We start from the raw sequence: 25,048 nt of genomic DNA, 5'->3' as shown, positions 1-25,048 counted from the left end.
CCCGGACGGGGGCCTTCCCCTCGGGAGCCCCGGGGTCCCCGCCTGCGCGACGGGGATGCCCACAGAGCCGGCCGCGTAGCCGGTGCTGAGGGTCACCCGGCTCCGCGGGCCCGAAGGCCCACCCCCGTCTCGCAGACGCGTGGTCTGAGGCTCAGCGAGAAGCCCCCCAGGACCCTCCTCGGGCCCCGGACGGTTGTCCACGCGCCGGACCCCTTGAGCCCAGGCCCGCCCTGTTCTGAGGGAGTGTCGGGGGTGGCTGCCCAGCTGGCGTCTCTGGGGGCCGCGAGGGGCTTCGGGGCAGTGGCAGCCACCCTGGGTCATGCCCAGTGGTCCTGAGACATGCGGTCCTTGCCCGTGGCGGCCGCTGGGGGAGGCGGGGGAGCTGCGGCCCCCGGCGGAGCCGCCGGAGGGGCAGCCGAGGCCGGCGGGCTCTGGGGCCCAGCCTTTGTGGGCAGGGTGCGCGGAAGGAGCCCGGCGGGCGAGCGTGGCCCGGGCGCTGTCCTGGGGCGGCAGTGCGTGCGCGTCTCCCAGACCAGGAGGTGAGGCCTGGCCGGGCGGCCTGCGGTGGCCTCTGCACCTGCCATGACCCCGGTTCCCCTCCGCTCTTCCTTCCTCCGGCCTCTTCCTGGCGCGGGCGGTTCCCACGGCCGAGCCTGGGCAGCAGGGCCGAGGCCCGGCTGTGTCCCACGCCCGCCGCACGCCGTGTGGCCGAGGAGCTCCGAGAGGCCGGGCAGCGGGGAGCCCAGGCCAGGCCGGTGAGCCCGTGGGGAGCTGGGCGCGGTTTCAGCCCCCCGGGCCCTGGTGTTCTCACCCGCGAACCGGGGCTGGCGGTGGCCGTGGTGGGGCGGTGGGCGCCAGGCCCCGGGAGTGGGGTCACTGTTCCCGTGCGGCCCCCAGCCTGGTCCCCGATGAGAGCTGTGGTTCTGCTCTCGGTGTTTGTCCTTGTCCCCCCCTTGTACTCTGATGCCCGGGCGTGCTGCGTGGCTTGGGCACCGGCTGTATACCTGCAGGGCTCCCGTCCCCTCGGGTCCCCCCAGAGCCTCTGCCTTCTCTCCTCGTCCCCTCTGCCCCCCTTTCAGGGCAGCCCCATCCTGCAGGGGTGCCCAGGGCCCCGGCGGGCGGCCAGCTTTGCTGGGAGGAAGGACGTTGACTCTCAGGACTGGGGCCGCGTCCCCTCAGGCCCCTAGGCCTTGGTTTGTTCATCCCTAAATGGGCCCATGGTCACCTGCCCTGAGGTTGCGCGGGGGGGCGTGGCCTGTGGAGGCATCCGCTGTGTCGGGAGGTGGGAGCGTGGCCCCGTCCCTGCCCCCTAAACGGCATGTGCTCCAAGAGTGCGCTTGAAATTAATTGTCCTTTGAAAATAGAGGGGAGAGGGACTTCCCTGGCGGTCCAGTGGTCAGGACTGAGTGCTTTCACTGCCGAGGGCAGAGGTTTGATCCCTGGTCAGGGAGCTAAGGTCCCACAAGCTGCGCAGCATGGCCAGACAATCTATAAATGTGTCTGAAACATGGATTTTTTTTTCCCCCTAGTTTGGGAATAAACCAAGTTAGTCAGGTGTTCTGATTGCTTGCTTACAGTAAGGCTGGTTAAAGTCCACTCTCAGTCAGGATTGCTGCTAGCTGAAGCCAGGAACAGACTCATATGGTTCAGGTACCGATTGATCCAGGGACCTGCTTCAGGCAAGGTTGGATCCAGGTGTTTGGCTGCCAGGAGTGTGTTCATGGCAGCAGTTCTCTCGGGCAGGCTGTCCCCCCACAGCTAGGTCTTGCCCACCCACACAGAGGAAGGGCCCCTTCGCACCGAGTGGGTTGAAGCAGCGTCCCCAGGGACGTCACATGCTCGTTTATGAGCCAGCCCTGGCCGGGAGCTGGGGAAGGAGCCCGGGGCCTGGGTGCTGAGCCTTGCAGATACCAGGGTCCCCTGGGAACCCAGCACCCCAGGGAGTTGACACCTCATGACCTCCCATAGGGGAAACCAAAGCTCGGGGGCGGAGGGGAGCAGCGAGTCAGTGCTGTCCCGCCTTGGGGATGCGCCGTGTGGGGGCCCTGGCGCGGTCGCACAGTCCTCTGCGGGTCATCTGGGGGCAGTGCCTGGCTGGACCTGCACGGGCCCCCGGCCCCTCGCCACCCGGTGGGGAGGCCCGTGTCCCCTCACGTTCTCAGCGTCGTGCACGTGTGGGCGCCTGCTGTGTGCGGGCTGTGAGCGTCCTTCCTCTCCCTCAGGCAAGGGCGGAGAGCGGGGCGCGTACACCCCCTTCGGGAGAGACGCCGCGGCCAGCAGCCTGACTCAGGTGAGGCCGCGTCTGTGGGGACGGGGGCACCCAGTGGGGCCACAGCCGCCGCTTGCCTGCTCACCGCAGCTGGTGTTTCCTAGTTGTAGCTTTAAACATGTCCGTCCCGAGCTGCTCCTGGCCCGGGGAGGCGCCCCAGCTCAGCTGGTGGCTCTCCAGCAGCAGCCGTGATCGGCCTGGGCCCCGGGCCAGGCCATTGGGTGTGCGTGCGAAGCGGCGAGGCTGGGGTCCAGCAGTGGGCCCCCGCGCACAGCTGCAGGGGTTCCGGGAGACACCTGCCCGTCCACTCCCACGTGTCAGACAGGGAAACCGAGGCCAGCCCGGCAGCTGAGGCCCTGGGTCCTCCCCCAGCTCTGTGGTCCAGCCTCAGCGCAGCCCCCGGCCAGCCCCCTGTGAGGCTGACAGGGAGGTGACACGCCACAGTGGTCCTGTGTGGCCTCCTGTCCTGGTCACCCCTCAGGGCCCTCTGCCCCCAAAACGCCCGAGGGCTTTAATCCCTGTCCCTGCTGCAGGCAGCGCCGCCTCTGTGCGTGCCAGGTCACCGCCACGGAGCGCCCGCAGGGCAGCAGGTCCCATGCCAGGGGCAGGACTCGCGTGGCCCCCTGAGCCGGTGGATGGCTGGCGCGCCCATTTCACAGATGGGAAAGGCGAGGCTGCAGCACTGGGCGTCGAACCCCCGTCACGCGTGCTCTCCTGGGAAGAGAGTCCATTTCAAACTAACATCTGCGAGATTGAACTTTACCTTTAAAAAAAAAAAAGCATACAAAGTAAAACAGGCAGGTTCCGTGGACGCCGGAGGCGCGGGTGTACACGTTGAGTGCCCAGACAGCGACACAGCTTTTTCCTTCTCCATCGTCTTCCTTCATGGAAATGACAGTCAGCAGTGTCTTAGATCAGCGAAGCGCCGTTGTGTTGCCAGGAAGGGACGTCCCCCGCCAGGTCACTGTCACCCCAGGACCCTGCCATTGGCGTCGGCCTTTACACTTCGTTTTAAAACTGGAATTGGCCGGGGGGCTGGGTGGGGGTGGGGGTGGGGCTGGCTGGTGACACGCGCCCCCCCCCCCCCCCCCAGGCCGGCTTCCTGCCCGGTGAGCTGGCCCTCGGCAGCCCGGGGCCGCTGTCCCCCTCGGCGGTCAAGGGCGGGTCCCAGTATTACTCCTCCTACTCGGGGCACCCTCGGCGGAGAGCAGCGGACGGCGGCCTGGGTGAGTGGGGCGGCCGTCCCCGTGGGTCCTGGTGGCCGCGTCCTGTGCGGTCGGGTCGCGGAGCCCCTGTCACCTCCCCGGCCGCTCACACCCTCTGTGCTGCGCGGCTCTGTCTGAAGCGCGTTGACCACGGTTGATTTGATTCCGTGCCACTGAGTCAGCCCCCGGAAGCACGCAGGCGCCAGCACGGGCCCGCGGGGAGCGGGACGGCGGCCCCGGGGGCGCCCGAGCCTGGGTCGGGGGTTCGGGATCTTGGTGAGCGGCGGGGGCGGGCACCGGCTCCTGTGTCCGTGAACTCTGAGGCCCGGCCCCACACACACCCGGCCCCTGAGCTCTGCACGTGGACCCGAGGCGCGTTTAAGTCGTCCTGTCAGTAGCGAAGCTCGGGGGGGGGGTCTCTTCTCCGAGCTACGCAGTGGGGACTGTCTCCCTCCCCCAGTGACAGGCGTGTCCGGGTGGGAGGGGGCGGGTGAGGGTGGCCGTGGGGCTGGGGGTGCTCACGCCTCTCATCCCGACAGACCCTCAGCCCAAGAAGGTCCGGAAGGTGCCGCCTGGTCTCCCGTCCTCGGTGAGTTGGGGGACACGCGGGCCCCATGGGCTGAGCACCTCCCGTGACACCGCGCCCCCCGAGGGTGGGCCGGTCCCGATGGGTTCTGACGAGAGCCCCACGGGCTCACTGGACTTCCGTCCTGAGGCCCCAGCTCTGAGGGAGTCGGGAAGTCCTTCCTTGGGTCTAGGCTGGGTCCCTCCTGCTTTACGACAGACGGGTCTCCTGTGGCCTAGGTGCCTCAGAAAGGGCGTGAACAGGGGTCCTGGAAGCAGGCGGGCATCCTGGGGGCCCGTACAGAGGGTTTCCCGCCCCATCCGCTCAGCGTGGCGCTGCCTAGCGGCTGGCGGGTGCCAGGCCCAGCGGGTGGTGCGGAGCCGTCCGCGGCTCCCAGCGCCCTGCTCCCGCAGCTCCGTCACGTTGGGGGAAAAGGCAGGTTACTGGACTCCCCCGCGCGGCTGCCGCCCCCTCTGCCCGCCTCCTGCGCTGGCCTCCAGCACAGCCCCGGAGGTGACCTGGCCCGCAGCAGGCCACAGGCCCGGGTCACCGCCTGAGGTTGACACCCTGCAGCACGAGGGGCGGGCGGGCGGAGGCTGCTGTAGGACTCAGTGCGTGACGTCACGTCCTGAGAGGCCCCTGAGCCCACCTTGCTCCACGGTAGCTCAGCCCTTGCGCCCCACTTTCTGCTCCAGTGCTGGGGCAGACGTTGCTAAGTGATCCCAGCCTCAGGTCCAGGCAGGGCCAGCTCATGAGGGCTGGCACTCGTCCTAGAAGGCCTTTGCCGTCTCGCTGCTCTGGGGCAGCAGGGCAGAATGCTCACCTGGGGCCCTCCCTCTGAGGCCCCCAGGTCTTGTGTGAACGGGGTTGGGGCTAAGGCAGGTTCCAGTGCTGGGGGCGGCACAGCTGGGCTTTGCTGGATCAATAGGAGTTTGCTGGATTAAGGAGGGAAGAGGAGAGAACATCTGGGCAGGGAATCCGGTCTACAGAGGCCTAGGGTGCGAGGCTAGGACTGTGTGGGGCGGGCAGGAAGTGGGGGTGAAGGAGGGACAGCAGAGAAGTGATAACACCAGCAGAGCCTCAGGCATGGGGCCAAGGTGCGGTTTTAGAGGGGAGGGTTGGAGGCCCAGGGAGGTGGGGGGGGGGGGGGGCGCGGATGGCCCTCTGGGCGGAGGCGGGGACCCAGGAGCTGAGGGCTGGGGGTGGGCAGTCCCGCCCAGCCCGGCCCGGCCCCTCCCCCTGACTGTGCCTGCCTGCCCGCCGCAGGTGTACCCAGCCAGCTCAGGTGATGACTACGGCAGGGACACCGCCGCCTACCCGTCCGCCAAGACCCCCAGCAGCACCTACGCCGCCCCCTTCTATGTGGCAGGTACGTGGGGGCTTGGCGGGGGCGGGGCCGGGGTCCCTCTGCCCGCCCCCCTCACCGCTCCCCTCTCCGCAGACGGCAGCCTGCACCCCCCGACCGAGCTCTGGACGCCCGCGGGCCAGGCGGGCTTCGGGCCCGTGCTGGGCGGGGGCTCGGCGGCCCTGCCCCTGCCGGCAGGCGGCGGCAGCTCCATGGGCGGCGGCGGCGGCGGCGGCGGCGGGTTCGGCGGCCTGCAGCAGCACGAGCGCGTGGTAGGGCCCGCGGGGTGGCCGTGGGGGGCGGGGGTGTGGGCAGCACGCGCTGACCCCGCCCCTGCACAGGGCTACCAGCTGCACGCGGCAGAGGTGAACGGCGGGCTCCCGGCTGTGTCCACCTTCTCCTCGGCCCCCGCGGGCGCCTACGGCAGCGTCTCCAGCCACACGCCCCCTGTGAGCGGGGCCGACAGCCTGCTGGGTACGCCCCCCGCCCCCGCCCGGCTCCGGGTCTGGCCCCGGCTGTCCTCATCGACAGCATCCCCTCTCCTGGGCCGGTCCTGCGGGCTCGGCGGGGCTCCTCGGGCCCCCTCAGGTGTTTCAGAACAGCTCTTCAGTGAGTGGGTCCCACTGTTCGTTGGGGGAAACGGAGGCCCAGAGCGGGGGCTCTTCACCCTGAGCCCCACAGCCTGCCTGTCCCCAGAGCGCGGTGGAGGCAGGTGTGAGGCGTCAGGAGACACCCGGCTGCATCTGGGGCGGCCCAGGGGCCAGGTGGGGTGTCCGTGCAGGCAGCGCGTGCAGGAGGGAGCTCCCCGTCAGCCGGGGCAAGTAAGCCCGGCCCAGGTGCCCGGGCTGTTGCATCCTTGAGGTTGGGCCTCACCTCTCTGCACCCGCAGGCTCCCGTGGGACCACGGCCGGCAGCTCCGGGGATGCCCTTGGGAAGGCGTTGGCCTCGGTGAGACGCAGATGTGGTGGGTGGCTGGGCTGGTGACCTGAGAGGCTGACTCCTGACCGGCCACGTGGTGGCCCTTTCTCTCTCCTTGTCCTCGTCACAGATCTACTCCCCGGATCACTCAAGCAATAACTTCTCATCCAGCCCCTCCACCCCCGTGGGCTCCCCACAGGGCCTGGCAGGTCTGTGCAGCACGCTGGGTGGGGGGCCAGGTCTGGTGACTGCGGCCCCAGGTGGGTGGGGAGCTGGGCTGAATACCTGCCTCAGAGCTTGGCCGTCCAGGAGGGCTCCCTGGAGGCGGGGGCTTCCAAGCCAGTGCTCTTAGGTCACAGCAGAGGCAAAGGCCAGAAGGTGGGATGCAGTGGTTCCTGCGTTGTGAGCACGGGGGGGCAGACAGCTCCAGCAGGGCCGAGAGCCAGAGCAGCCGGCCCGAGGCTCCCTCCTGGACACCAGACATGGGGCTGCGGGCATTCATTCATCCCAAGAGACATTAGGCACCTGCTGTCTGCCTGGTGCTCGGCTCTGCCAGGGGGGCCAGGTCCTCCTGTCCCCAAGAGGATGCACCTGGGGTTCAGCCGGGGTCGAGGAGAAGTGATGGTTGGTAGTCCCTGGATGGCATGGGCAGTTGTATTAAGAATGGCCACAGGCCCACTAAATGCCCCCGGGGCTGAGGTGGGGCAGGACTGAGAGGAGCCGCTTGCCCTCTGGGTTTCCCAGATGGGGAAATGGGGGCTCAAAGACGTGACCTGCCCCCTGGGTTCACACCCCAGCCTGGCGCAGCTGACAGGCCAGCTGGGCCAAGGTCCAGACTAGGGGCGCCGAGGCCGCCCTGTGGGCGTGGACCCCACTTGGCCAGTCCAGGCGTCACAGCCGCAGGCTCCCGGCCCAGCCCCCTCCTTCCCTGGGTCAGGCTGCGAGGACCCCCGCCACTCACCCGCCTCTGCCCCTTCCAGGGACGTCGCAGTGGCCCCGAGCAGGAGCCCCCGGTGCCTTATCGCCCAGCTACGATGGGGGTCTCCACGGCCTGGTGAGTGTCCTGGGGGCCAGGGAGGGTGCCTCCTCGTGGGCACGCGGCGGGCAGAGGTGCTTGTGGACAGACACCGTTGTGGGGAGGGTGGCTCAGCGTGCCTGCCGTGGCCGTGTCTCCTGTGACGCCGAAGCCCCGTCCTGGAAGCGGGCGCCGTGCTGTGGAGGTGGCAGAGAGCGACAGGACGGCTGCCCCTGGGTCAGAGTAAACTGAGCTAACTTGTCGGGAGTAAGGTCCGAGCTGTGGCCCGCGATGGGCGGTGAGGCCGTTGGTGGCTGCACCGGGTCACGGCGGCCTGGGCGCCTCACCCCTGTCCCCCCGCAGCAGAGCAAGATGGAGGACCACCTGGACGAGGCCATCCATGTTCTGCGCAGTCACGCTGTGGGCACAGCGGGGGACGCGCTCGGGCTGCTGCCCGGCCCCGGGGCGCTGGCCTCGGGCTTCGCCGGCCCTGTCCTGCCGCTGGGCGCGCGGCACGCCGGCCTGGTGAGTGCCGGGTGAGGGCAGGCTGGGCGGGTGGCAGGGCGCAGGCCAGCGCTGACGCGCCCCTCGTCCACAGGTGGGAGGCGGCCACTCGGAGGATGGCCTCTCCGGCAGCGGCGGGCTCGTGCACAACCACGTGGCCCTCCCCGACCTCGCCCGGCCGTCTGACTCCTATGGTGGTGAGTCCCAGTGACATTCCTGCGTGGGGGCGGCTGCACCCCAGGGTCCCCTGTGCCGGGGGGGCCCGGCGGTGGGTGTCGCTCCCCCAGGGAAAATGAGGATGGAGAACCACCCACCAGACCTTCCCGGCGGCCTGTGGGCTCAGGACTGTCCACGCCCATCTCCAGTTGAGGAAACTGAGGGTCCAGGGGGAACTGGGTGGCAGGAGAAGGGGAAACCCCTGGCCACCTTTGGGAAGCCCTGCCTGGCCTGGAGCCAGGATCCCACAGGGTTGGGAGGGGCCGCTACCTCTGTTCACTGGGACAGCTGAGTTCTCCCAGAAGGCATGTGTTCAGTGTCCTCTGTGCTGCTGGCACTTTTCTAGGCACCAGGGAGCAAAACAGATTGAGCAAAGAAAGGGGGTGATTTGCGTGGAACCAGAAGGTGAAGTGAGCATGTCAGGGCAGGTGCTGGCGAGAAAGTGGCCGGGCCGTGGTGGTGTGGGGAGCAGGTGCAAAGGCCCTGGGGCAGGACTGCCCGGTGTGTTGGAGGAACAGCAGAGAGGCCCGTGTGGCTGGAGCAGAGTGAGGAGGGGACGGGGCAGGTGGTGCAGGGCCTTGTGGACCACCGGAGGACTTGGGCTTTTACCCTCAGGGAGGTGGGAGCCCTGGAGGGCTGTGGGCAGGGGCGGGGCGCGGTCTTGCTTATGTGCTCACAGGCGCCCTCTGGCGGCTGCTGCCGGATGCACCGACTTGGAGGCGGGTGGCTGGAATCGCGACCAGGGCCGGAGGGACCGCTGGTCCAGGAGGGGTGGTGTGGGTGGATGCTGGGGCCTGCCCTGGGCGGGGACCGCGGAGAGGCAGTGGTGGGCGATTTGCAGATGCTCTTAAGCATTTGCAGATGTAGAGGAGGAGGTGGGGTTCCAGTCTGTAGGTAGGGTCTCGGCGTCCTTGGCACACTGGAGTTGAGGGTGGGCAGCCTGGGCGGGGTCCTGGGCGGGGCGCGGACGGAGCAGAGCCTGGGTCTGCGCATCAGGCCCGGCGGGCGCTGAGGGGCGTGGAGGGGGCGCGCTGTGTGACGGGCTGAGTTGAGGAGTTCCTCAGTGCAGGTGGGGCGGCGGCGGCGGAGTTCTGGGGCGTTAGCTGTGCAGGGGGCAGAGAAATCGGCAGTAGGGCTGGGGGCAGGGCGAGGTCAAGAAAGGTTTCTTTCAAGACGGAGGAAGTGACAGCACGTTGGGGGTCCTGCGGTCAGCGAGGGGACGGCCATCCATGTGGCAGGGGGTCGTCTGCAGAAGGGGGTGACGGGCAGACGCGCGTGCGCCCACTGGGGTTTGGGGTCCAGGGTCTCACGGGGGCCAGTCCCGGGGTCGGTTAATGCTGATCCCCTGACAGCGGGAGAGACACAGAGGCTTGGAGGGGGTCCGGGACTCCACCGCTCCCCCCCCATCCCCAGCCGATTTGGTGAAAAACACGCTGTATCACGGCACAGTAGCCTGCGGTGCTTGCTTGACAAGGTCCCCTGAACCCGCCGCGCAACCGCCGTGCCCGCCTGCGGACCCTGCACCCCCAGAGCCAGCCTGTGACTCATGCCTCCTGGGCGTCTAGATTCCATCACGCCTCACCCGGGGGCTCGCCCGCGGGGGCGTCTGGGGACGTCTGTGGTGGTTATGGTGGCAGGTCTCTCGGCACCGCATGGGCGGGGTAGGGGTGCGGCGCAGCCCTCCAGGGCCCGGCACGCACCAGCCTGCTGGCAGTGTCGCCGAGGGTTCCCCTCTTCCTGCGGTTGAGTCGTGGGAGAGCCTGCACCGGTCCCGCGGCCGCCTGGCGGGTTCAAGCAGCTTGTGCGCCCTCGGCCGTGGGTCTGTTTGTGTGGCGTTGGGGCTTTGTTGAGTCGCTGTCCTGCCGGGTGGCCTTCTCACCTGACGGCTTCGTCACCGGCTGGGGCCGTGCAAGGACCAGCTGTGGCCTGAACCGACACTAGGTCCCGCCTACCCTGGGCCCTCGCGCAGCCTCGCGCGCCCTCGCGCAGGCGCTTTCCCGAACCTTCCGAGCGTGTGTCCTAGTGCGGGTGGGATTCCGAGTGGTGGGGTGTCTGGGGATGCGCGTGCCCGCCTTTCCAGAGCGGTCCCACCCACAAGCGGTGCTCAAACCCGCGGCGTTTGCTCCTTTGCCGAAAGGATGAAGCCGATTAGGGGCTTCGGCGGCTCCCCGCCAGGCTGTCCGTCCCGTCCTCGCTGCTTGGAGCAGTTCTTTGGGGTTGTGGGGACTCGCCCTTTGTTGGCTCGTAGGTGACCGGTGTCTTCCGGCCAGTGGCGCAGCCGCTTGTCTTCTTGGTGATGAGAAATTCTTGATTTTGATATATTCAGATTTACCGATTTCTGTTCCTTTTAAGGACAGCTCTTTAGTGTGTTGGAAACAGTTTTCCGCCCCTGAGTGGCCACGATTTTTCTGCGCCCTTCTTCCATGGGCTTTCGGTCCCCGGGGTCTGGGACGGGTGCCCGCGGGTGGCGCGAGGCTGGGTCGGCTCTCGGTGGGCTTCCGGGGGGCTTGTGTCGCGAACGGAGGCCCCTGCCCCGGCCTGTTGCAGATCTCGGGCGCGGCGCCGCCCCGGGGCCCGGCGACATCAAGCGGGAGGAGCGGGAGGACGAGGAGAACGCGGCGGCCGACACCACGGAGGAGGAGAAGAAGGACCTGCAGGCCCCGCGCGCCCGGACCAGGTGCCGCCCCCCCCCTCCCCGCCAGCACATGCGCGCGCGCGCGCGCGCGCGCGCGCGCAGGGCCCCCCAGGGCGCCCGAGGCCGCGGCAGCCCGGGCCCGGCCTCGCCTCACTGTCTCCCTCTGGCCCCGGCCCCGTAGCCCGGACGAGGACGAGGACGGCCTTCTCCCCCCAGAGCAGAAGGCTGAGCGGGAGAAGGAGCGCCGGGTGGCCAATAACGCGCGGGAGCGGCTGCGGGTCCGGGACATCAATGAGGCCTTTAAGGAGCTGGGGCGCATGTGCCAGCTGCACCTCAACAGTGAGAAGCCCCAGACCAAACTGCTCATCCTGCACCAGGCCGTGTCGGTCATCCTGAACCTGGAGCAGCAGGTGCGAGGTCAGTGGGGGCGCCGCTCCCCTCCCCCACCGCTGCCCGCGCTCTCCCGCCCCCTTCCTGACGCCCACCTCCCCTGCGTGACGTCCCTCGCCGTGACCTTCCTCCCTCCCCTTGTGACCTTTCCCTGCTGTGACCTCACTCCTGCAGTGGCATCCTCCCTGCTGTGACCTTTCCTGCTGCAGTGACCTCGCCCTGCTGACTTTCCTTCTCCTGCAGTGATCTCTTCCCTGCAGTGACCACCCCCCAGGGACCAGGCCCTCTGCGGGGACCGTTCCCTCCCCAGGGGCCATCCCCCTCCCGACCACCGGTGCTCTGCCTGGCCAGGCCCCCTTGTCTCCTCTGGTGTTTCTGGGGGGAGTGGTGTATGGCCTGCGGGATCTTAGTTCCCCGACCAGGGATTGAACCCGCGCCCCCTGCAGTAGAAGCGTGGGGTCTTAACCACTGGACCAGCAGGACACTGCCCTCCCATTGCACCCTCTGAAGGGAGAGGAACAGACTGGAGCCCTAACCCTGGAGACCTGGGCACTTTGGCGCAGAAATGTGTCCCCAGACCCCAAAGACTCCCAGCTGCCCAGTCCTTCTCAGGAAGCCCAGAGCCTGGCTGGCAGGGACGAACGTCCCCTGGGTCCCAGAGGCTGTCACTGTCGCTCTGAGCAGACCCTTTGTGGGGCCCCTTGAGCCTATCAGCTCCCACTTGCAAGTGGGGTTCCCCCCCATCCCCGAGGCTGAGTGAGGATCAGGAAGGGCCCCCATGCGACCCCCCCCACAGCTGCTTCCTTCACTCCCCCCACCTCCCCCACCCCCCGCTGCCCCCTTAACCCTTTCTCTCCTGCAGCGCTGTCGCTTGGACCGGAGCTAGGGCCCTGGCCTGCCGCCCGCTGTCCCCTCAGCTCTGAGGTTTCCGCGTCTCCACGGCCGTGTGGGCGTCACGCCGTGTCCCCCGCGCCTGCCTCTCTGCTCTCTGCCTCCCGCGCCCCCCGCCCCCACCCCGCCGCCCACCTCCTCGCTCCCACCGGCCGCCCTCCTTACCTCGCACTTGTGCCCGAGCGTGGAGTAGCAGGGCTGTGACCCGGGCCTTTCCTCCCCCAAGGCCCCCGTCGGGACTTGAGGGAAGAAAGGGGACCCGAGGCCTGTCAGTTTGGTCTGCGCGCTTGTCCTGGGCTCCGGCCGCCGCCGCCACCCGCAGGGGTCGCTCAGGCCTGAGGGCAGGGTGGGCGGGCAGGACGGGGCTCCCGGGGAGACAGGCAGACAGGCAGACAGGCAGGTGGCTTGTGCAGGGCCCCGCCGTGCGCAGCTGGGGGCCTGAGCTGGGGCGCGGACCCCGTGGTCAGGGGGCGGCTCTCTGAGCCCCCGCTCCAGACTCGCGGGGGGACAGGACACCGTGCCCGCCACACAGCGGTCACAGCACAGATGCCAGGCCGCAGGGGCCTGCGGGCAGCGCTCGGGGCAGCCACTCCGGGCCCGGGTCTCGGGCAGCCAGGGTGCAACACGGGGCAGGTGCGTTTCTGAGGCGCCCGGGGGTGAGGGGTCTCGAGGCCGCGAGCTGCTTTTTGCTCCTGCGGGACTCGGCGTCCGAGGCGGGTCCAGCCAGGCCCAGCTCTCCCTCGCCCAGCAAGCGACTGCTCTGAACGGGGAAGGTCGTCATCCCGGGGGGGGGCCACGGGGCCTCCCCTGCTTCCTGGCTGGTCCTGGGCACGGGGAGCGGGCGGGGGGCCGGGGATGCGCCCTGCTCTCCGCGGCCGCCCGGGTGGGGATCGAGGCCCCGCCTGCAGCCAGGCACACGGCGCGCCTGGAGCCGCGTCCAGGGGGTGCGCGCACGAGCGTGGCCACGGTGTGCGCGCTCGCAGCCCGCGGCGGCCCTCCTCACGGCCCCGCCCTCCCGCCCCCGGCCCGGGACTAACGGGGCCCCGGTGCTGTGACCCAGCAGTACGGAGGAGGTGCTGTCCCTGGAGGAGAAAGACCTGAGGGACCGGGAGAGGCGCATGGCCAATAACGCGCGGGAGCGGGTGCGCGTGCGGGACATTAACGAGGCCTTCCGGGAGCTGGGGCGCATGTGCCAGCTGCACCTCAAGTCGGACAAGGCGCAGACCAAGCTGCTCATCCTGCAGCAGGCCGTGCAGGTCATCCTGGGCCTGGAGCAGCAGGTGCGAGGTAGGCGCCCGGGCCGGCCCCGCCCCGCCCTCCCGCCCCGCCGCGCAGCCTGCTCTGTGGACCCCCGGCCCGCACGGCCTCCGCGGGGACCGGCCAGGTCGAGAGGCGGAGGCGGCCGCGCGGGGCCGTGTGCTCCCTCCCCCGGGGACCCTCTCCCACAGTGCTCTCCCCCTCCCCCCAGAGCGAAACCTGAACCCCAAAGCGGCCTGCTTGAAGCGCCGGGAAGAGGAGAAGGTGTCGGGCGTGGTCGGAGACCCCCAGATGGTGCTGTCGGCCGCCCACCCCGGCCTGGGTGAGGCCCACACCCCCGCCGGGCACATGTGACGGGAACGCCGCCCAGACGAGTGGCCGCCCACCTCGGTCTAACCTGGGACGGTCACGCCGCGTGCGGGGTCCGCACCGCGCGCCGCCCGTGCGCGGCCTCGAGCCAACGCCGGCCAGGGGGCTCCGGAGGCAACCGCACCGCCAGGTCTCTGGTCTCTTGGCTCCTGAGACTGCGAGTTGACCCTGCCGCCCAGGCCTGGACGGCAAGGAGTATTTGGGGGAGTTTCGTTATCTACGTTTTGTGACCCAAGAAAAATGGATGCCTTAATGATGACACCCGAAGACTTTATACCGTTCATGGGAGAAATGAACGGACTAGCTTGTTTAGCTACCACCAGCAACTCCGTGCCTACGCCTGAGGTTTTTTGTTGGTTTTTTTTTTTAAGAAAAATAAAAGGAACTTTAGTTATCAGATTTTTTTTTTTAATGTAGAAGAAAAGTAGTAAGAATGCCTTTGTTTTCTTTTTTTAGCTTTTTTTGCATATTTTTTTAAGCAACAAATTTTTTTGTATAAAAGGCTCGTTTCTCTTGTTATTTCTGCTGCTGTTCCTAGAAATGAGCGTTGCATTTCATGATCAACCAGATTATTAAAAGTTGTATGAAAAAGACGCCAGGACTTTCCCTGGCGGTCCAGTGGTTAAGACTCCGTGCTCCCAATGCAGGGGGCCCGGGTTGGATCCCTGGTCGGGGAACTAAGATTCCTGCATGCCGTGTGGCATGGCCACAATATAAAAAGACCCCATATAAACCTGAGGTTCCCCCCCCCCACCCCGGGAGCCACTGGACCAGGGACGGCAGGTGCCATCCAGTTTGGGTTCTAGTGTGGGGCACTTGTTTGTTTTTGCTACCTGGGCCTTTCCCTGGTGAGGGCCTTGCCCCGTGCCATCTGCTGCCCGCCCTCAGGAAGGGGGACACCCTAGTGGGGGTGCCTCTAAGGAGGCAGGGATGCTCCCCACACAGCCAACGTTCCTCCCCTGCAAACAGCCACGGTCCCCCAAGCCCCTGCCGGCGGCCTGCCCACCCCACACCCCTCCGAGCCCTGGGACCTCTCCAAGAAGGGACTCTGTGAGGACCAGCATTCCTGGGCCCGGGCCCGCACCTCTGAGCACGGTGCTGGGGGCCTCCCTAAACACCCTGTCCTTCATTTGTCTGACCAGGGGACCTGAAGCTATTCTCTGAACTCTGCACAGAACCCCCTTGCTCCTCAGGTGGTCGTCCTCTTGTGGCCTGGGGAAGGCACAGGGTCCCCCTGCCCAGAAAGGCCGCCAGGCTGCACCTCTGTCGGGGTTTACACCCAGCTGCAAACCAGGAGAGTGGGCTGCCCTCAGGCCCTGGGCACCAGCTCCCAGGCTTCCCTGAGTACCCCTCTCTCCCATGTGTTCAGGGGAACCCACCTGGCCTGGGCTGCCTCAGACTGTCCCAGGTTTAAGCGGAAAGTCCGGAGTGGTGGGTCACCCTCTGTGTCACCTGGGTGTGGGGTCAGGCCTGCTGAGGTCTCACCTGCCCTCCCTCTACCCCCTGCATAGAGGCCTTATGGACTCCCAGGCTGATGGCATGCACCCCACCCTATCAGCATCCCAGGTGTCTCCCCCCAAGACCCCCTCCCTCACTCCCCAAAGCACCAGGGCTACCTGACCCCCCCCCCAAGACTGGAACTCCCCATGGTTGGGGACCGGGTGCCCCACGGGATGCATGAGGGAACCCCAAGGCTAGCATGGGCAGGACATCCCAGCTTGGGGTGGGGGCCACCTTTGGACCCCTGGGGTCTGCCCCGAGACCAGTCAGGGGACCCCCTGGTGTGTGGGTCTTGTCTCTCTTTGGGAACCTGCCTCAGTTTCCCTCTGTCTCTGGCCTTACCCACGGACGCAGATGGGCAGGGGCCGAAGAGCCTCTGCGGGCCCCCCAAGGTCCACAGACTTTTGAACTGTGTATTACATATATAATTTAAGTTTTATATATTTTATATATATAATGAGATTCACCCAGCGCGGGGATAAAGTAGCCTTGGGGGAGGGGAAGAACCACAAGTACGGGGAAAATTGTGCTCTGAGTGCCTCAGGATAACTGATTTTTTTAAAAAAGAAAAAAACATTTTTTTAAGTAAAATTTTATACAAGTGTCAACACAGCTGGCTGGGTTCTTTGGGATTTTTAATAACCATCCTCTCTAAAGTGGATTTGGAGACGTGTCCTGTACATAACAGCACTGTAGCAATAAATGACATTTTATGACAATATCCTGCCTTCCCTGGGTCTTTCAAATGCTGTGCGCTTAGGGATGAGAAGGGGGGTCGAGGTGGTGGCCCCGGGGTTGCCAGGCATAGGAGCTTGCTGGGTGGCCTGAGCACATCCCACCAAGGATGGATGGCACGGTGTTGGGGGTGGGGGGGGTCGGCGGTTCAGCCGCGCTCCCTGGGGTGGCCCCGCATCCGCGCGCGCTCCTCGCACGTGCGTCTCCTGCGGCAGCGGAAGCGGCGGGGCCTCACATTTTGGAGGCCGGAAGTCCCAGGTCCAGGTGTGCCAGGGCCACGCTCCCTCCTGACCCCCTCCCCACCTCAGAGTCCTTCCTGCCTCTTCGCGCTTCTGGGGGCTCCGGGTGTGCCTCGGTTGGCAGCCGCGTCCAATCCCCACCCTCGATCTCCACCTCCGTCCTCAGGTGGCCTCTCCCGGGGGGTCTGTGTCCAGGTGTCCCCCTTACACACCTGTCATTGCATCAGGGCCGCAAAATCTCCAGCATGAAATCGTGTTAACCAATCACATCTGCAAAGACCTTCTTTCCAAACAAGGTCCCGTGCACAGGTTGGAGGGGAAGTGGGGGGCAGTCAAGACTTGAACGTGTCCTCTCGCGAGGACACAATGGAGCCCTCAGCCGGGGTTTGACGGGGCGGTGGTGAGCGAGGCCGGCAGAGCCACAGACACCGGGAACGGTGGCCACGGTGATCCCTTGTTCTAGAAGCAAAGCTCCTCGGGCAAGGCCAGAGGCCTGTACTCGGAACAAGGGCTCTCGGGGATGTGGAAATGGACGGGCTCCTGGGGGAAGACTGCTCCCTGAATTAGCCTTTAAAGTTAATAATGTGATATACTGGGAAGTTCCTGGGTGGTCCAGTGGGGAAGACTTCGCGCTTCTAATGCAGGGCGCCTGACTTCCATCCCTGCTCAGGGACCTAGATCCCGCGTGCCGCAGCTAAAGATCCCACGTGCCACAACTAAGGCCTGGTGCAGCCAAATAAATCTTTTTAAAAAATAAATATTAAAAAAAGATAACGTAATACACCAAAACCCACTGAATGCTGCACACTGAATGGGTGAACTGTGTGGTGCGTGGATTATATCTCAAGAAAGGTGTTTAAAAATATCTTAGGGTGGTCCCTGGTGGTCCAGTGGTAGAGAATCCACCTTCCAATGCAGGGGACGCGGGTTCAACCCCTGGTCAGGGAACTAAGATCCCATATGCCATGGGACAACGAAGCCCACGTGCCACAACTACAGAGTCCACGCCTCTGGAGCCCACGCATCACAACGAGAGAAGACCTGCACGCCACAACTAGAGAGAAGCCCACGCGTCGCAACCAAAAATAAATTAATTTTTAAAATACATATATATCTTAAAAGTGCCAAAATCCTCACCCAGGGAGGTGTTGCCTCTCTGTCCCAGCAAGAGCTGGCTCCGTGGAAATTTCTGGAAGGAGCATCTGCTAGACTCGGGCCAGAGAAAACGGGGGGGCAGGGGGCGGGGCACAGGGAAATGGGCGGGGGGGGGTGTGCAGCTGGACAGCACTCGTGGTGTCGCAGGTGTGCTCCTGAGTCCAAGCCTTTCAAAGCCCGCGGCTCGGCTTCTGCTGGCTGCCCCGCCCCTCCCCCCCCCCCCACCCCGGCCGGGTCCTGGAGCAGCCCTGCCCCCCACAGGCCAGGGAGGGAAGGGACGCTGACTGAGACAGACAAGGCCGAGCTGCAGCGGGGTCATGGGAGCCCCAAAAGAAAGGCCCATGTCCTGACCTATGAAGGGGATCCTATCGGGAAAAAGGGTCTTTGCAGATGCAATCAAGGTAAGGGTCTCAAGATCACCCCGGATTAGGGTGACGCCAAACCCATGACAAGTGTCCTTAGACAGAAGAGGAGAGACACAGAGCCCCACATGACAACAGGGGCTGGAGGGATGTGGCCCCAAGCCAAGGGATGCCCGGGGGCCCGAGGGGGCCAGAGGCTGGAAGAGGCAGAAAGGACTCTCCCTTAGAGCCTCCGGAGGGACCACAGCCCTGTGACACCTTGATCTCAGACGTCTGGCCTCCAGAACTGGGAGAGGATAAATCCCTGCTGTTTTAAGCCACCCAGCCTGCGGTCATCTGTCATGAAGCCACAGGAAATGACTAGCGTGTGTGCCCTTTTCTAAAATGGCAAAACATCCAAGGGCCACATGGACTCGCATACGTTGCGGGTGGGAACATAAACGGGGACGAGAACTTCGGAAAAGACACTGGCGGCGCGGCCGAAACTAACATACTGTTACGTGTCAGTGACACCGCAGCAACGAGCGTTTAGCAGTTCCTTCTGCAGTTAAACATCCACCCCAGGCATCTACCCAGGACACACGAAGACACGTCCACACAAACACCCGGACTTCACTGCTCACTGCAGATGCCTTTCCAACCGCCAAAACGTGGAAACAACCCACATGTCCTTCAACAGGTCAGTGGGTAAACACACAGGTCCACCCACTCCACGGACCACGACTCAGCAGTAGAAGGAATGAACGGCTGACAGACACAGTGGCTTGGATGATTCAAAATAACTGCACTGCGTGGATGAAGCCAGACCCGCAAGAGAATGCACTCTATGACTCTCTGTAGAAAAGTCTAGAAAATGCAGAGATTCATAGCACACAGCAGATGATAGTTGCAGGGCCTGGAAGGGGGAGTGGGTGGCGTCCCAAAGGGGCAGGAGAAAACTTCCAAGGGGCGGGAAGAGGTGTTCCTCATCTCCACATTATAATGGTTTCAGGGGTGTGCACATATGTCCAAATACCAAGTTGTATGTTTGAAATTTGTGCATTTTTCTATGTCCAATATACCACAGTAAAGTTATAAAAATTTTAAAAGAATCCAACAGATGAATGGATGAACACCACGTGGTCCCTCCACACGGGGGAACAGCCCTCAGCCATGAAAAGCGGTGAGAAGCACTGACACGCGCTACCACGTGGATGGGCCCTGAGGACACGGTGCTCAGGGAGAGAAGGAGACACAGGTGTGACTCCATTGATGGGAAACGTCCAGAACAGGCAGATCCACAGACATAGAGAGGGGGTTCCTGGTTGTCAAGGGGTGGGGGGAGGGAGATGGGGGGAATGCTAATGGGGTCGGGGTTGCTTTTGGGGTGATGGAATGTTCTGGAAGTAGACAGAGGTAGTGGTTGCACAGCCTTGTGCATGTACTAAAGGCCACTGAATTCTACACTTTAAAATGGTTAATTGTATGTTATGTGAATTTCACATCAATGAACACAAGAAAAGGAGTTCGGTTTCCAGAGGGCCAGACAGGGATGGTGCGTGGAACCCAGGAGGCCACGGCAGAGGGCCAGCAGGATGTGAGGCAGGCCAACCGTTCCTGCTCACCCACCATCTCTTCCGGTCACAGAACCCTGGTGTTCTCTTTCAGGATCCTCCTCCAATTTCAGCCCAGGTCCTCAAATGAGAGGGGCCGTCTTTGCCCTGTTTCCACAGGACGCTAATGAGAACCAGCCTTGGGGCATTTTCCGTGATTATTGGGAAAGAGGTTGGTGGAATGTCAACCCAGAGTTTCTGAGTGCCTCTGCTCAGAGAGAGTTCACCGGAGAGTGAGGGCAACACAGAGGAAAGAAGAGCTGAGCGATGGAGAGAAAATCCGTAATGATAGTGCTAGACTCTTGGATGCAGCTGTGCCTGAAGCCCTGCAACAGGCCATACAACTTCCTTCTTTTCTCTTAAGCCGGTTTTTGTTCTTTGTTTATCACTTGAAACGAAAAGCATTCTGCCTCATGAGCTCACCTGCAGGAAGCAGAAGGAGCAATGAGGCAGAGCTTCAGAAACTGCTGGATCTGGGACCTGCAGCCCCAAGCCTCTATGCCCCTTCTCCTCATCTTTTCAGGCAGGTCTATTCTCTGTCTCATGATTTCTTTCATAAAAAAAAAAAATTTATTTATTTGGCTACTCTGGGTCTTAGTTGCAGCGCACAGGATCTTTTCAGTTTCCGCATTAGGGATCTTTAGTTGCGGCATGTGGGATCTAGTTCCCGGACCAGGGATCAAACCCAGGCCCCTTGCATTGGGAGCCCGGAGTCTTAACCACTGCACCACCAGAGAAGTCCTGTCTCATGATTTCTAATCTCTGTCTCAGATTCTACACTCTTCAGGGTGGCCCCTACATCCCACTTTTTAAGTTTCCATCAGAGACAGAGACTTCTTCAGGTCCTCTCTGATCCTAAGCTGAAAAACCCCAGGGCAACTGCAAAGGCAGACAAAGTGTTCCACGCAGCAGCCATGAGCACCCTCCTGCCCAGACCCCGGTCTCTAATAGAGCCCCTGGTCGCAGGAGGCCAGGGCGTCGGTGAGAACCTGCAGCCCCCTGGGAACCGCAGTCTTGGAGGGTGCCGAGGGGCCGATCCCAGCAGGATGAGCTGGGCCGGGCAGTCACACCCCACGGTGTCCAGTCCGCATCCCCAAGCCTGCATCGCCGCTGGGGCCCCGGAGGCGGTGAGTGGCGGGGGCGAGCCCGGGCGAGCCTGGGGCGGCGGAAAGCAGCGGGAGGAGGACCCACCTGTCCCGGGTTCCTGGGTTCCTCAGCTAACAGGTGGCATCCCGAGTGCTGACAGTGCGAGGAGCCCAGGCCTCCCGCTGCCGCCGGGATGAGCTGTCACTCCCAAGCGACACGTGCACACCAGCTCCCACCGGGCCTCCGGGCGACCGACGGCACAATGCCAGCAAACCGAGGCTCGGGGAAGCGCTGTCACCTGGCCGAGGTCCCACCCCAGCGAGGCCAGGGACCACACCTCATTCCTTCAAAGGAGAGGGCAAATCCCGCCCTTCCCTCTCTGCGACGCGGGGCTTGGCCCTCCCCCGTTTGGCCTGGTTCTTTACCTGTAAATAAAGTCCTGGCACGTAACAAGGACACAAACTCACCAGTCAAATGTCGCGGGGCCACACTCACGGCCCAGGGGTTGCGCGGCTTGCGGCCGCTGGACCGCCCAAGCCCGGAGGCGGATGGGGGGGGGGGGGGGGGGTCCCCGGGTCACGTGGCCAGAAGGCCCCGCCTCCCGGGCCCACCCACTCCAGTCCGCGCTCTTTAGCTCCTCCCCGGAAGTGAGTGCAAATGTCTTCCGAGTCTGCGCGCGCAGCGGCGGCGGTCTCGGGTATCGCGCGGTCAGCCCGCCCAGGCGAGGCGGGGCGGGGCGGGGCGGGGCAGGGCGGGGCCTCCCTACGGGCCTGCGCGCTGCGGCGGTCGCGCCTGCGCAGTGCGCCCGAGCCGGCGCGGCCGGGGTCACCCTGAGCTGGGACGGCGCCGCGATGCTGACCAGGTTTCTGGGTCCGCGCTACCGCCAGCTGGCCAGAAACTGGTGAGGATGCGGCTCCCGCCCCCGGACCCCTTGTCCTTCCGGGTCCCAGATGGGGAAACTGAGCCCCCGCGCGCACGTGCGTGGCTGGCCCCTGACCCCGAGGCGCTCTGCCGGGGGGCCGCGATGGTGCCCCCCAGGAGATGCCCACCCGGTCCGCGCCCAGCACCCCCGGCTCAGCTCCTGGGGCCTGGAAGCTGACCGTGTGCGCTCCTGGCTTTGTTTGTGAAGCCGACGGCTGCGCCTGTCGGGGGAGGCGGGTGGGATGCGGGTGACCCCACGACGTGGGGCGCTGAGAAACAGGGGCCTATACTCGGCAGTCGTGTCCCCGAGTGCCGGCAGGGACCTGCGGGTGGACGGTGACAGTGGCGCTTTCCAGCTGGGGCGACTCAGGCCCAGGAGGAAAGGCATCGGGCGGGACCACCAGCGGCCCCTGCAGCCCCTCCCGCGGGTGGTTCTCGTCCCCATCTGCGCGTGGTCAGAGCAGCGAGCCCCTCATCCAGGCTTTCGTTGTGTGGGCAGCGCCCACTGAGCACCTGGTGTGTGCTCGCACCTGGCACTGAGTTGGGTGCCAGAGACACAGCGCTAAACGGAACTTTCCTGGCTGGCGCTCTAGTTCGTGGACAAGAAAAAACGAAACCGATGTGACCCACGGCATGAGGTTGATGTAAAATAATAAAGGGGGTGCGTGCAGCCCTGTCCCTCCCACGCTGGCTTCGGAGGCCAGGAAGCGGGACTCGCCCCCAGAAGGCACTGCGGGGTTGTGGGGTCTCAGGCTCAGGAGCACCCACGCTCACCAGCTGGGGACCCTGCACCCCAGCCCCTCCCTGAGCCCTGGTGTCTTCCTGTGAGGAGGGGGCGGGGAGGTGGTGAGGGTGTAACCAAGTCCCCCGGGGGGAGGACTGTCAGCAGCACCGATGCCCCGTGGAGGTCGGGTTCGTGGCCGCCTCCCTCCTTGTGAGTGTCCACAGGGCCCCGAGGGGAGTGGCCAGGATGATGGGGTGGGGTGGAGGCCTCCCCAAGCGAAGGCTCCCCTGACGTTAACAAGCCTCAAAGCTGTTGGGCTGTGGGAGGAAAGATTCCCCTTCTGTTCATGACATCTGCCCCAGAGCCTGTTCCCAAAGCAGCAGTAATCCAGGGCCCCCCCACAAGGGGCACCGTTGAGTTGTAGGGGCCTCTCCCCAGGGAGCAGGGGTGACAACCAGTGACAACCATGGGACACCATGGTGAGGCAGGGCGGGGAGGGGGTGCTGATCCTCCCACCTCCCCACCCCAGCACCCCAGGCCCGAGGTGGACGGTGCTCCAGTGACGTGGACACCGTGTGCAAATTCTGCCCACGCACAGACCAGCGATGGAGCCTGTAAGAGTTCTCTATCGCTGCGTAACAAAGAGCCCACCAGATTCAGCAGCTTCACAAATATGCCTTATCCGTTTCTGTGGGTCAGGAATTGAAACACAGCCGGGTCCTCTGCTCAGGGCCTCATCTGAAGGCTTGACTGGGGGATGTGTTTCCAGGTCACACCTGTGGTTGTGGCAGGGGCCACCCTCAGTCCTCTGCCACAGGGGCCCCTCACAGGGCAGCTCACAGACTAGCAGCCGGCTCCCCTCTAGCAGCAAAGAGTAAGAGCCAGCGAGTGAGCACAGCCTGCTGGAGCCAGCCTTTAATACCCCATCTCAGAAGTGACGTTCCCTGGCAGTCCAGTGGTTGGGACTCCGTGCTTTCACTGCCAGGGCCCAGGTTCCATCCCTGGTCGGGGAACTAAGATCCCACACGCCGCATGGTGCAGCCAAAAAACCCCAAAACAACCCCCCCCCCCATTTGATTCATTAGAGGCAAGTAAGTGGGTCCTGCTGACCCTTAAGGGGAGGGGCTGTACAAGGGAGTGAGCGCCAGGCGGTGGGACGGTTGGGGCCATCCTGGACCCTGCCCATCACTGGACCTGAACGTGGGGTGTGATGGCCTTGGAGCCCTTGCCTCGGCTGCAGGCTGTGTGTCTCGGGGGCATGGCTTGCCCTCTCTGTGCCTTGTGAGACAGGGACTCTGATGATTCACACCTCCTTCAGTCCATCGGCTCTCTCAGGGGTCGAGCTGTTGTAAACCGTATTAACGTGCACCCACCTTCAAAGTTTTTCTAGCCTTACGGTTTCAAAAAGCTTGGGCTTTTTGTTTTTTTTAGTAGAACTCCTCAAATAAAACCGTAAAGCAGATACTAATGTGAAAGCAGATGGGAACGGAGTCGCCTCAGGGTCACCTGCCCTCGGCGTCATGAGCAGGATGTGTCCACACACTGAGCAGGGCCAGGGGCGGGGGGGTGGGGGGGGGGGCACCTGACAAACGGCCGCTTGGGGTGGGGGATCCAGCACGCTACTCGGAGGACAAGGCCTGATCTCCGCTGTCTTTGCAGGGTATCCACGGTGGGCATGTGGGGCGCCGTGGGCACCGTGGGGCTGGTGTGGGCCACTGACTGGCGGCTGATTCTGGACTGGGTGCCCTACATCAACGGCAAGTTTAAGAAGGATGACTGATGAAACCCACCCCTCTCAGACCCGTCCGGTGAGTCCCAGCAGCTGTTGGTGGGTGGAGCCTGGGATCCCCGAGCGGCAGAGGAGCAGGGTCCCCGCGGGCTGCAGGTGTGGAGGGCTCCCCTGGAGAATCCTGCCTGAGACCGGCGCCCGGCGCCCACCTCCTGCCTGGCGGCGCAGAGCTGTGGGGCTGGGGCGTGGGCGCTGCCCCTCGGGGCTCGGTCCTGGAGGCTGAGCCTGCACCCTGGGCCGGATGGAGGGATGCCCCGTGTTATGGACGGGAAAGCGGAGACTGGCCTCCCTGGGCGGGCAGCTGTGAGCACTGACGACCCTGGTGCCGTGCATCCCCGTTTCACAGACGCCCGCGTGGCCCGGCCACGTGTGGGGTTAGAGCCTGGGGCAGCGTCTGCTCTTCCTGGGCGTCCGGCACCTGCTGCTCACCCGGCTTCCTTCCCCCTGCAGGTGTCTGGTGGTGCTGCCTCCTTCCATCTGCATCTGGAGTGGCCCAGGCTCTCGGGATGACCTCGAGGAAACAGCGCGCGTTCGATTTCCTGTGTTGGTGGAAATAGCTTTGGTGTGTGAACGCACACGGCATTAAACGTCGCTCTGAAACCCGCCCGCCTGCACGTGCTCATGCTGGGCCTTGGTGACCTGGACGGCAGCCTCGGGGGCGCAGGGGACCCGGGGATCCTTTCAGCTCTGAACCTGTGTAAATCTGGAGTTTCCCAGTGGCCAGCAGATGTGGTGTGATTATTTCAGATGTGTAGTGGATTACCCCTGCCCGGGTTTTTTTTTTTTTTTTTTTTACTGACCACTGCCTTAACAAGTTACCCCTGAGTTAGTGACTCAAGAGAACCATCGGTTATCTCACAGTGAGGACCGCGGAGTGATCTGTCTGGGGGGTTCTGGTGGTGGGTCCCCACAAGGTCATAGTGGAGGCACCGCTTCATGATGGAGGTGGGAGGAGCTGGGGCTTCCAGGACGCCCCTCACGCGGGTGCTCCCCACGTGGGTCTCCCAGGCGCAGCCGGAGCCCCTGCACTCACCACCCGGTGGCCGGGGGCCCCCCCGAGCGGGCAGGGAGGAGCCTCTGGGCCTTTTATGACCGACTGGGGCGTCTCAGACCCCCTCCTCCTCCACATCTCCTCCGGGAGGAGAATCGGGCTCTGTGTCTTGCAGACGTGTTAAACCTTCCCCAGGGATACAAAACTGAACAGTGCCTGAGGATGTATTGCATACAGGCAGTTCTCTCCAGCTCCTGCCAAGTTCTGGAAAGTTCTAGGAACACTCTCTTTGTGAAAATAGCTCTTTTACTAGTATGCTCGGGCTGCCATAACAAAACACAGGCTGGGCAGCTTAAGCTACAGGATGAATGTCTC

The 25,048-nt window shown here is 64.5% G+C and overlaps 2 protein-coding genes across 23 annotated transcripts in view; both read left to right on the top strand.

The window, feature by feature from the left end:
* Window positions 1-15,800, top strand: part of TCF3 (transcription factor 3) — a 34,656-nt gene extending 18,856 nt beyond the window's left edge. Inside the window, exons 6-19 of one of the 22 annotated variants that reach the window (XM_057709147.1) lie at window positions 2,223-2,290; window positions 3,363-3,495; window positions 4,014-4,063; window positions 5,306-5,408; window positions 5,481-5,656; window positions 5,735-5,858; window positions 6,274-6,332; window positions 6,433-6,511; window positions 7,283-7,356; window positions 7,681-7,842; window positions 7,916-8,018; window positions 10,585-10,714; window positions 10,854-11,089; window positions 13,422-15,800. In XM_057709147.1, coding sequence (XP_057565130.1) covers window positions 2,223-2,290; window positions 3,363-3,495; window positions 4,014-4,063; window positions 5,306-5,408; window positions 5,481-5,656; window positions 5,735-5,858; window positions 6,274-6,332; window positions 6,433-6,511; window positions 7,283-7,356; window positions 7,681-7,842; window positions 7,916-8,018; window positions 10,585-10,714; window positions 10,854-11,089; window positions 13,422-13,564 — 1,640 coding nt within the window. In that variant the 3' untranslated portion in view covers window positions 13,565-15,800. Of the gene's footprint in view, window positions 1-2,222; window positions 2,291-3,362; window positions 3,496-4,013; window positions 4,064-5,305; window positions 5,409-5,480; window positions 5,859-6,273; window positions 6,333-6,432; window positions 6,512-7,282; window positions 7,357-7,680; window positions 7,843-7,915; window positions 8,019-10,584; window positions 10,715-10,853; window positions 11,090-13,013; window positions 13,241-13,421 lie in introns of those variants that run through there. The other 21 variants (XM_057709145.1, XM_057709144.1, XM_057709148.1 and 18 more) reach the window with 21 other exon arrangements.
* Window positions 15,801-21,024: 5,224 nt separating this feature from the next.
* On the top strand, window positions 21,025-24,284 carry LOC130836078 (cytochrome b-c1 complex subunit 10). The gene is made up of 3 exons (XM_057708027.1): window positions 21,025-21,149; window positions 23,553-23,701; window positions 24,133-24,284. Exons 1-2 carry the CDS (start codon window positions 21,100-21,102, stop codon window positions 23,671-23,673), a joined length of 171 nt encoding a protein of 56 aa, XP_057564010.1. The 5' UTR covers window positions 21,025-21,099; the 3' UTR covers window positions 23,674-23,701; window positions 24,133-24,284.
* The last annotated feature ends 764 nt before the right edge of the window (window positions 24,285-25,048 follow it).

Source organism: Hippopotamus amphibius, chromosome 15 (genome assembly GCF_030028045.1).
Source record: "Hippopotamus amphibius kiboko isolate mHipAmp2 chromosome 15, mHipAmp2.hap2, whole genome shotgun sequence".
In the NCBI taxonomy this organism is placed as follows: Eukaryota; Metazoa; Chordata; class Mammalia; order Artiodactyla; family Hippopotamidae; genus Hippopotamus; species Hippopotamus amphibius.
Note: the sequence above shows the minus strand (reverse complement) of the source record. Positions and strands in the feature narration are given on the sequence as shown.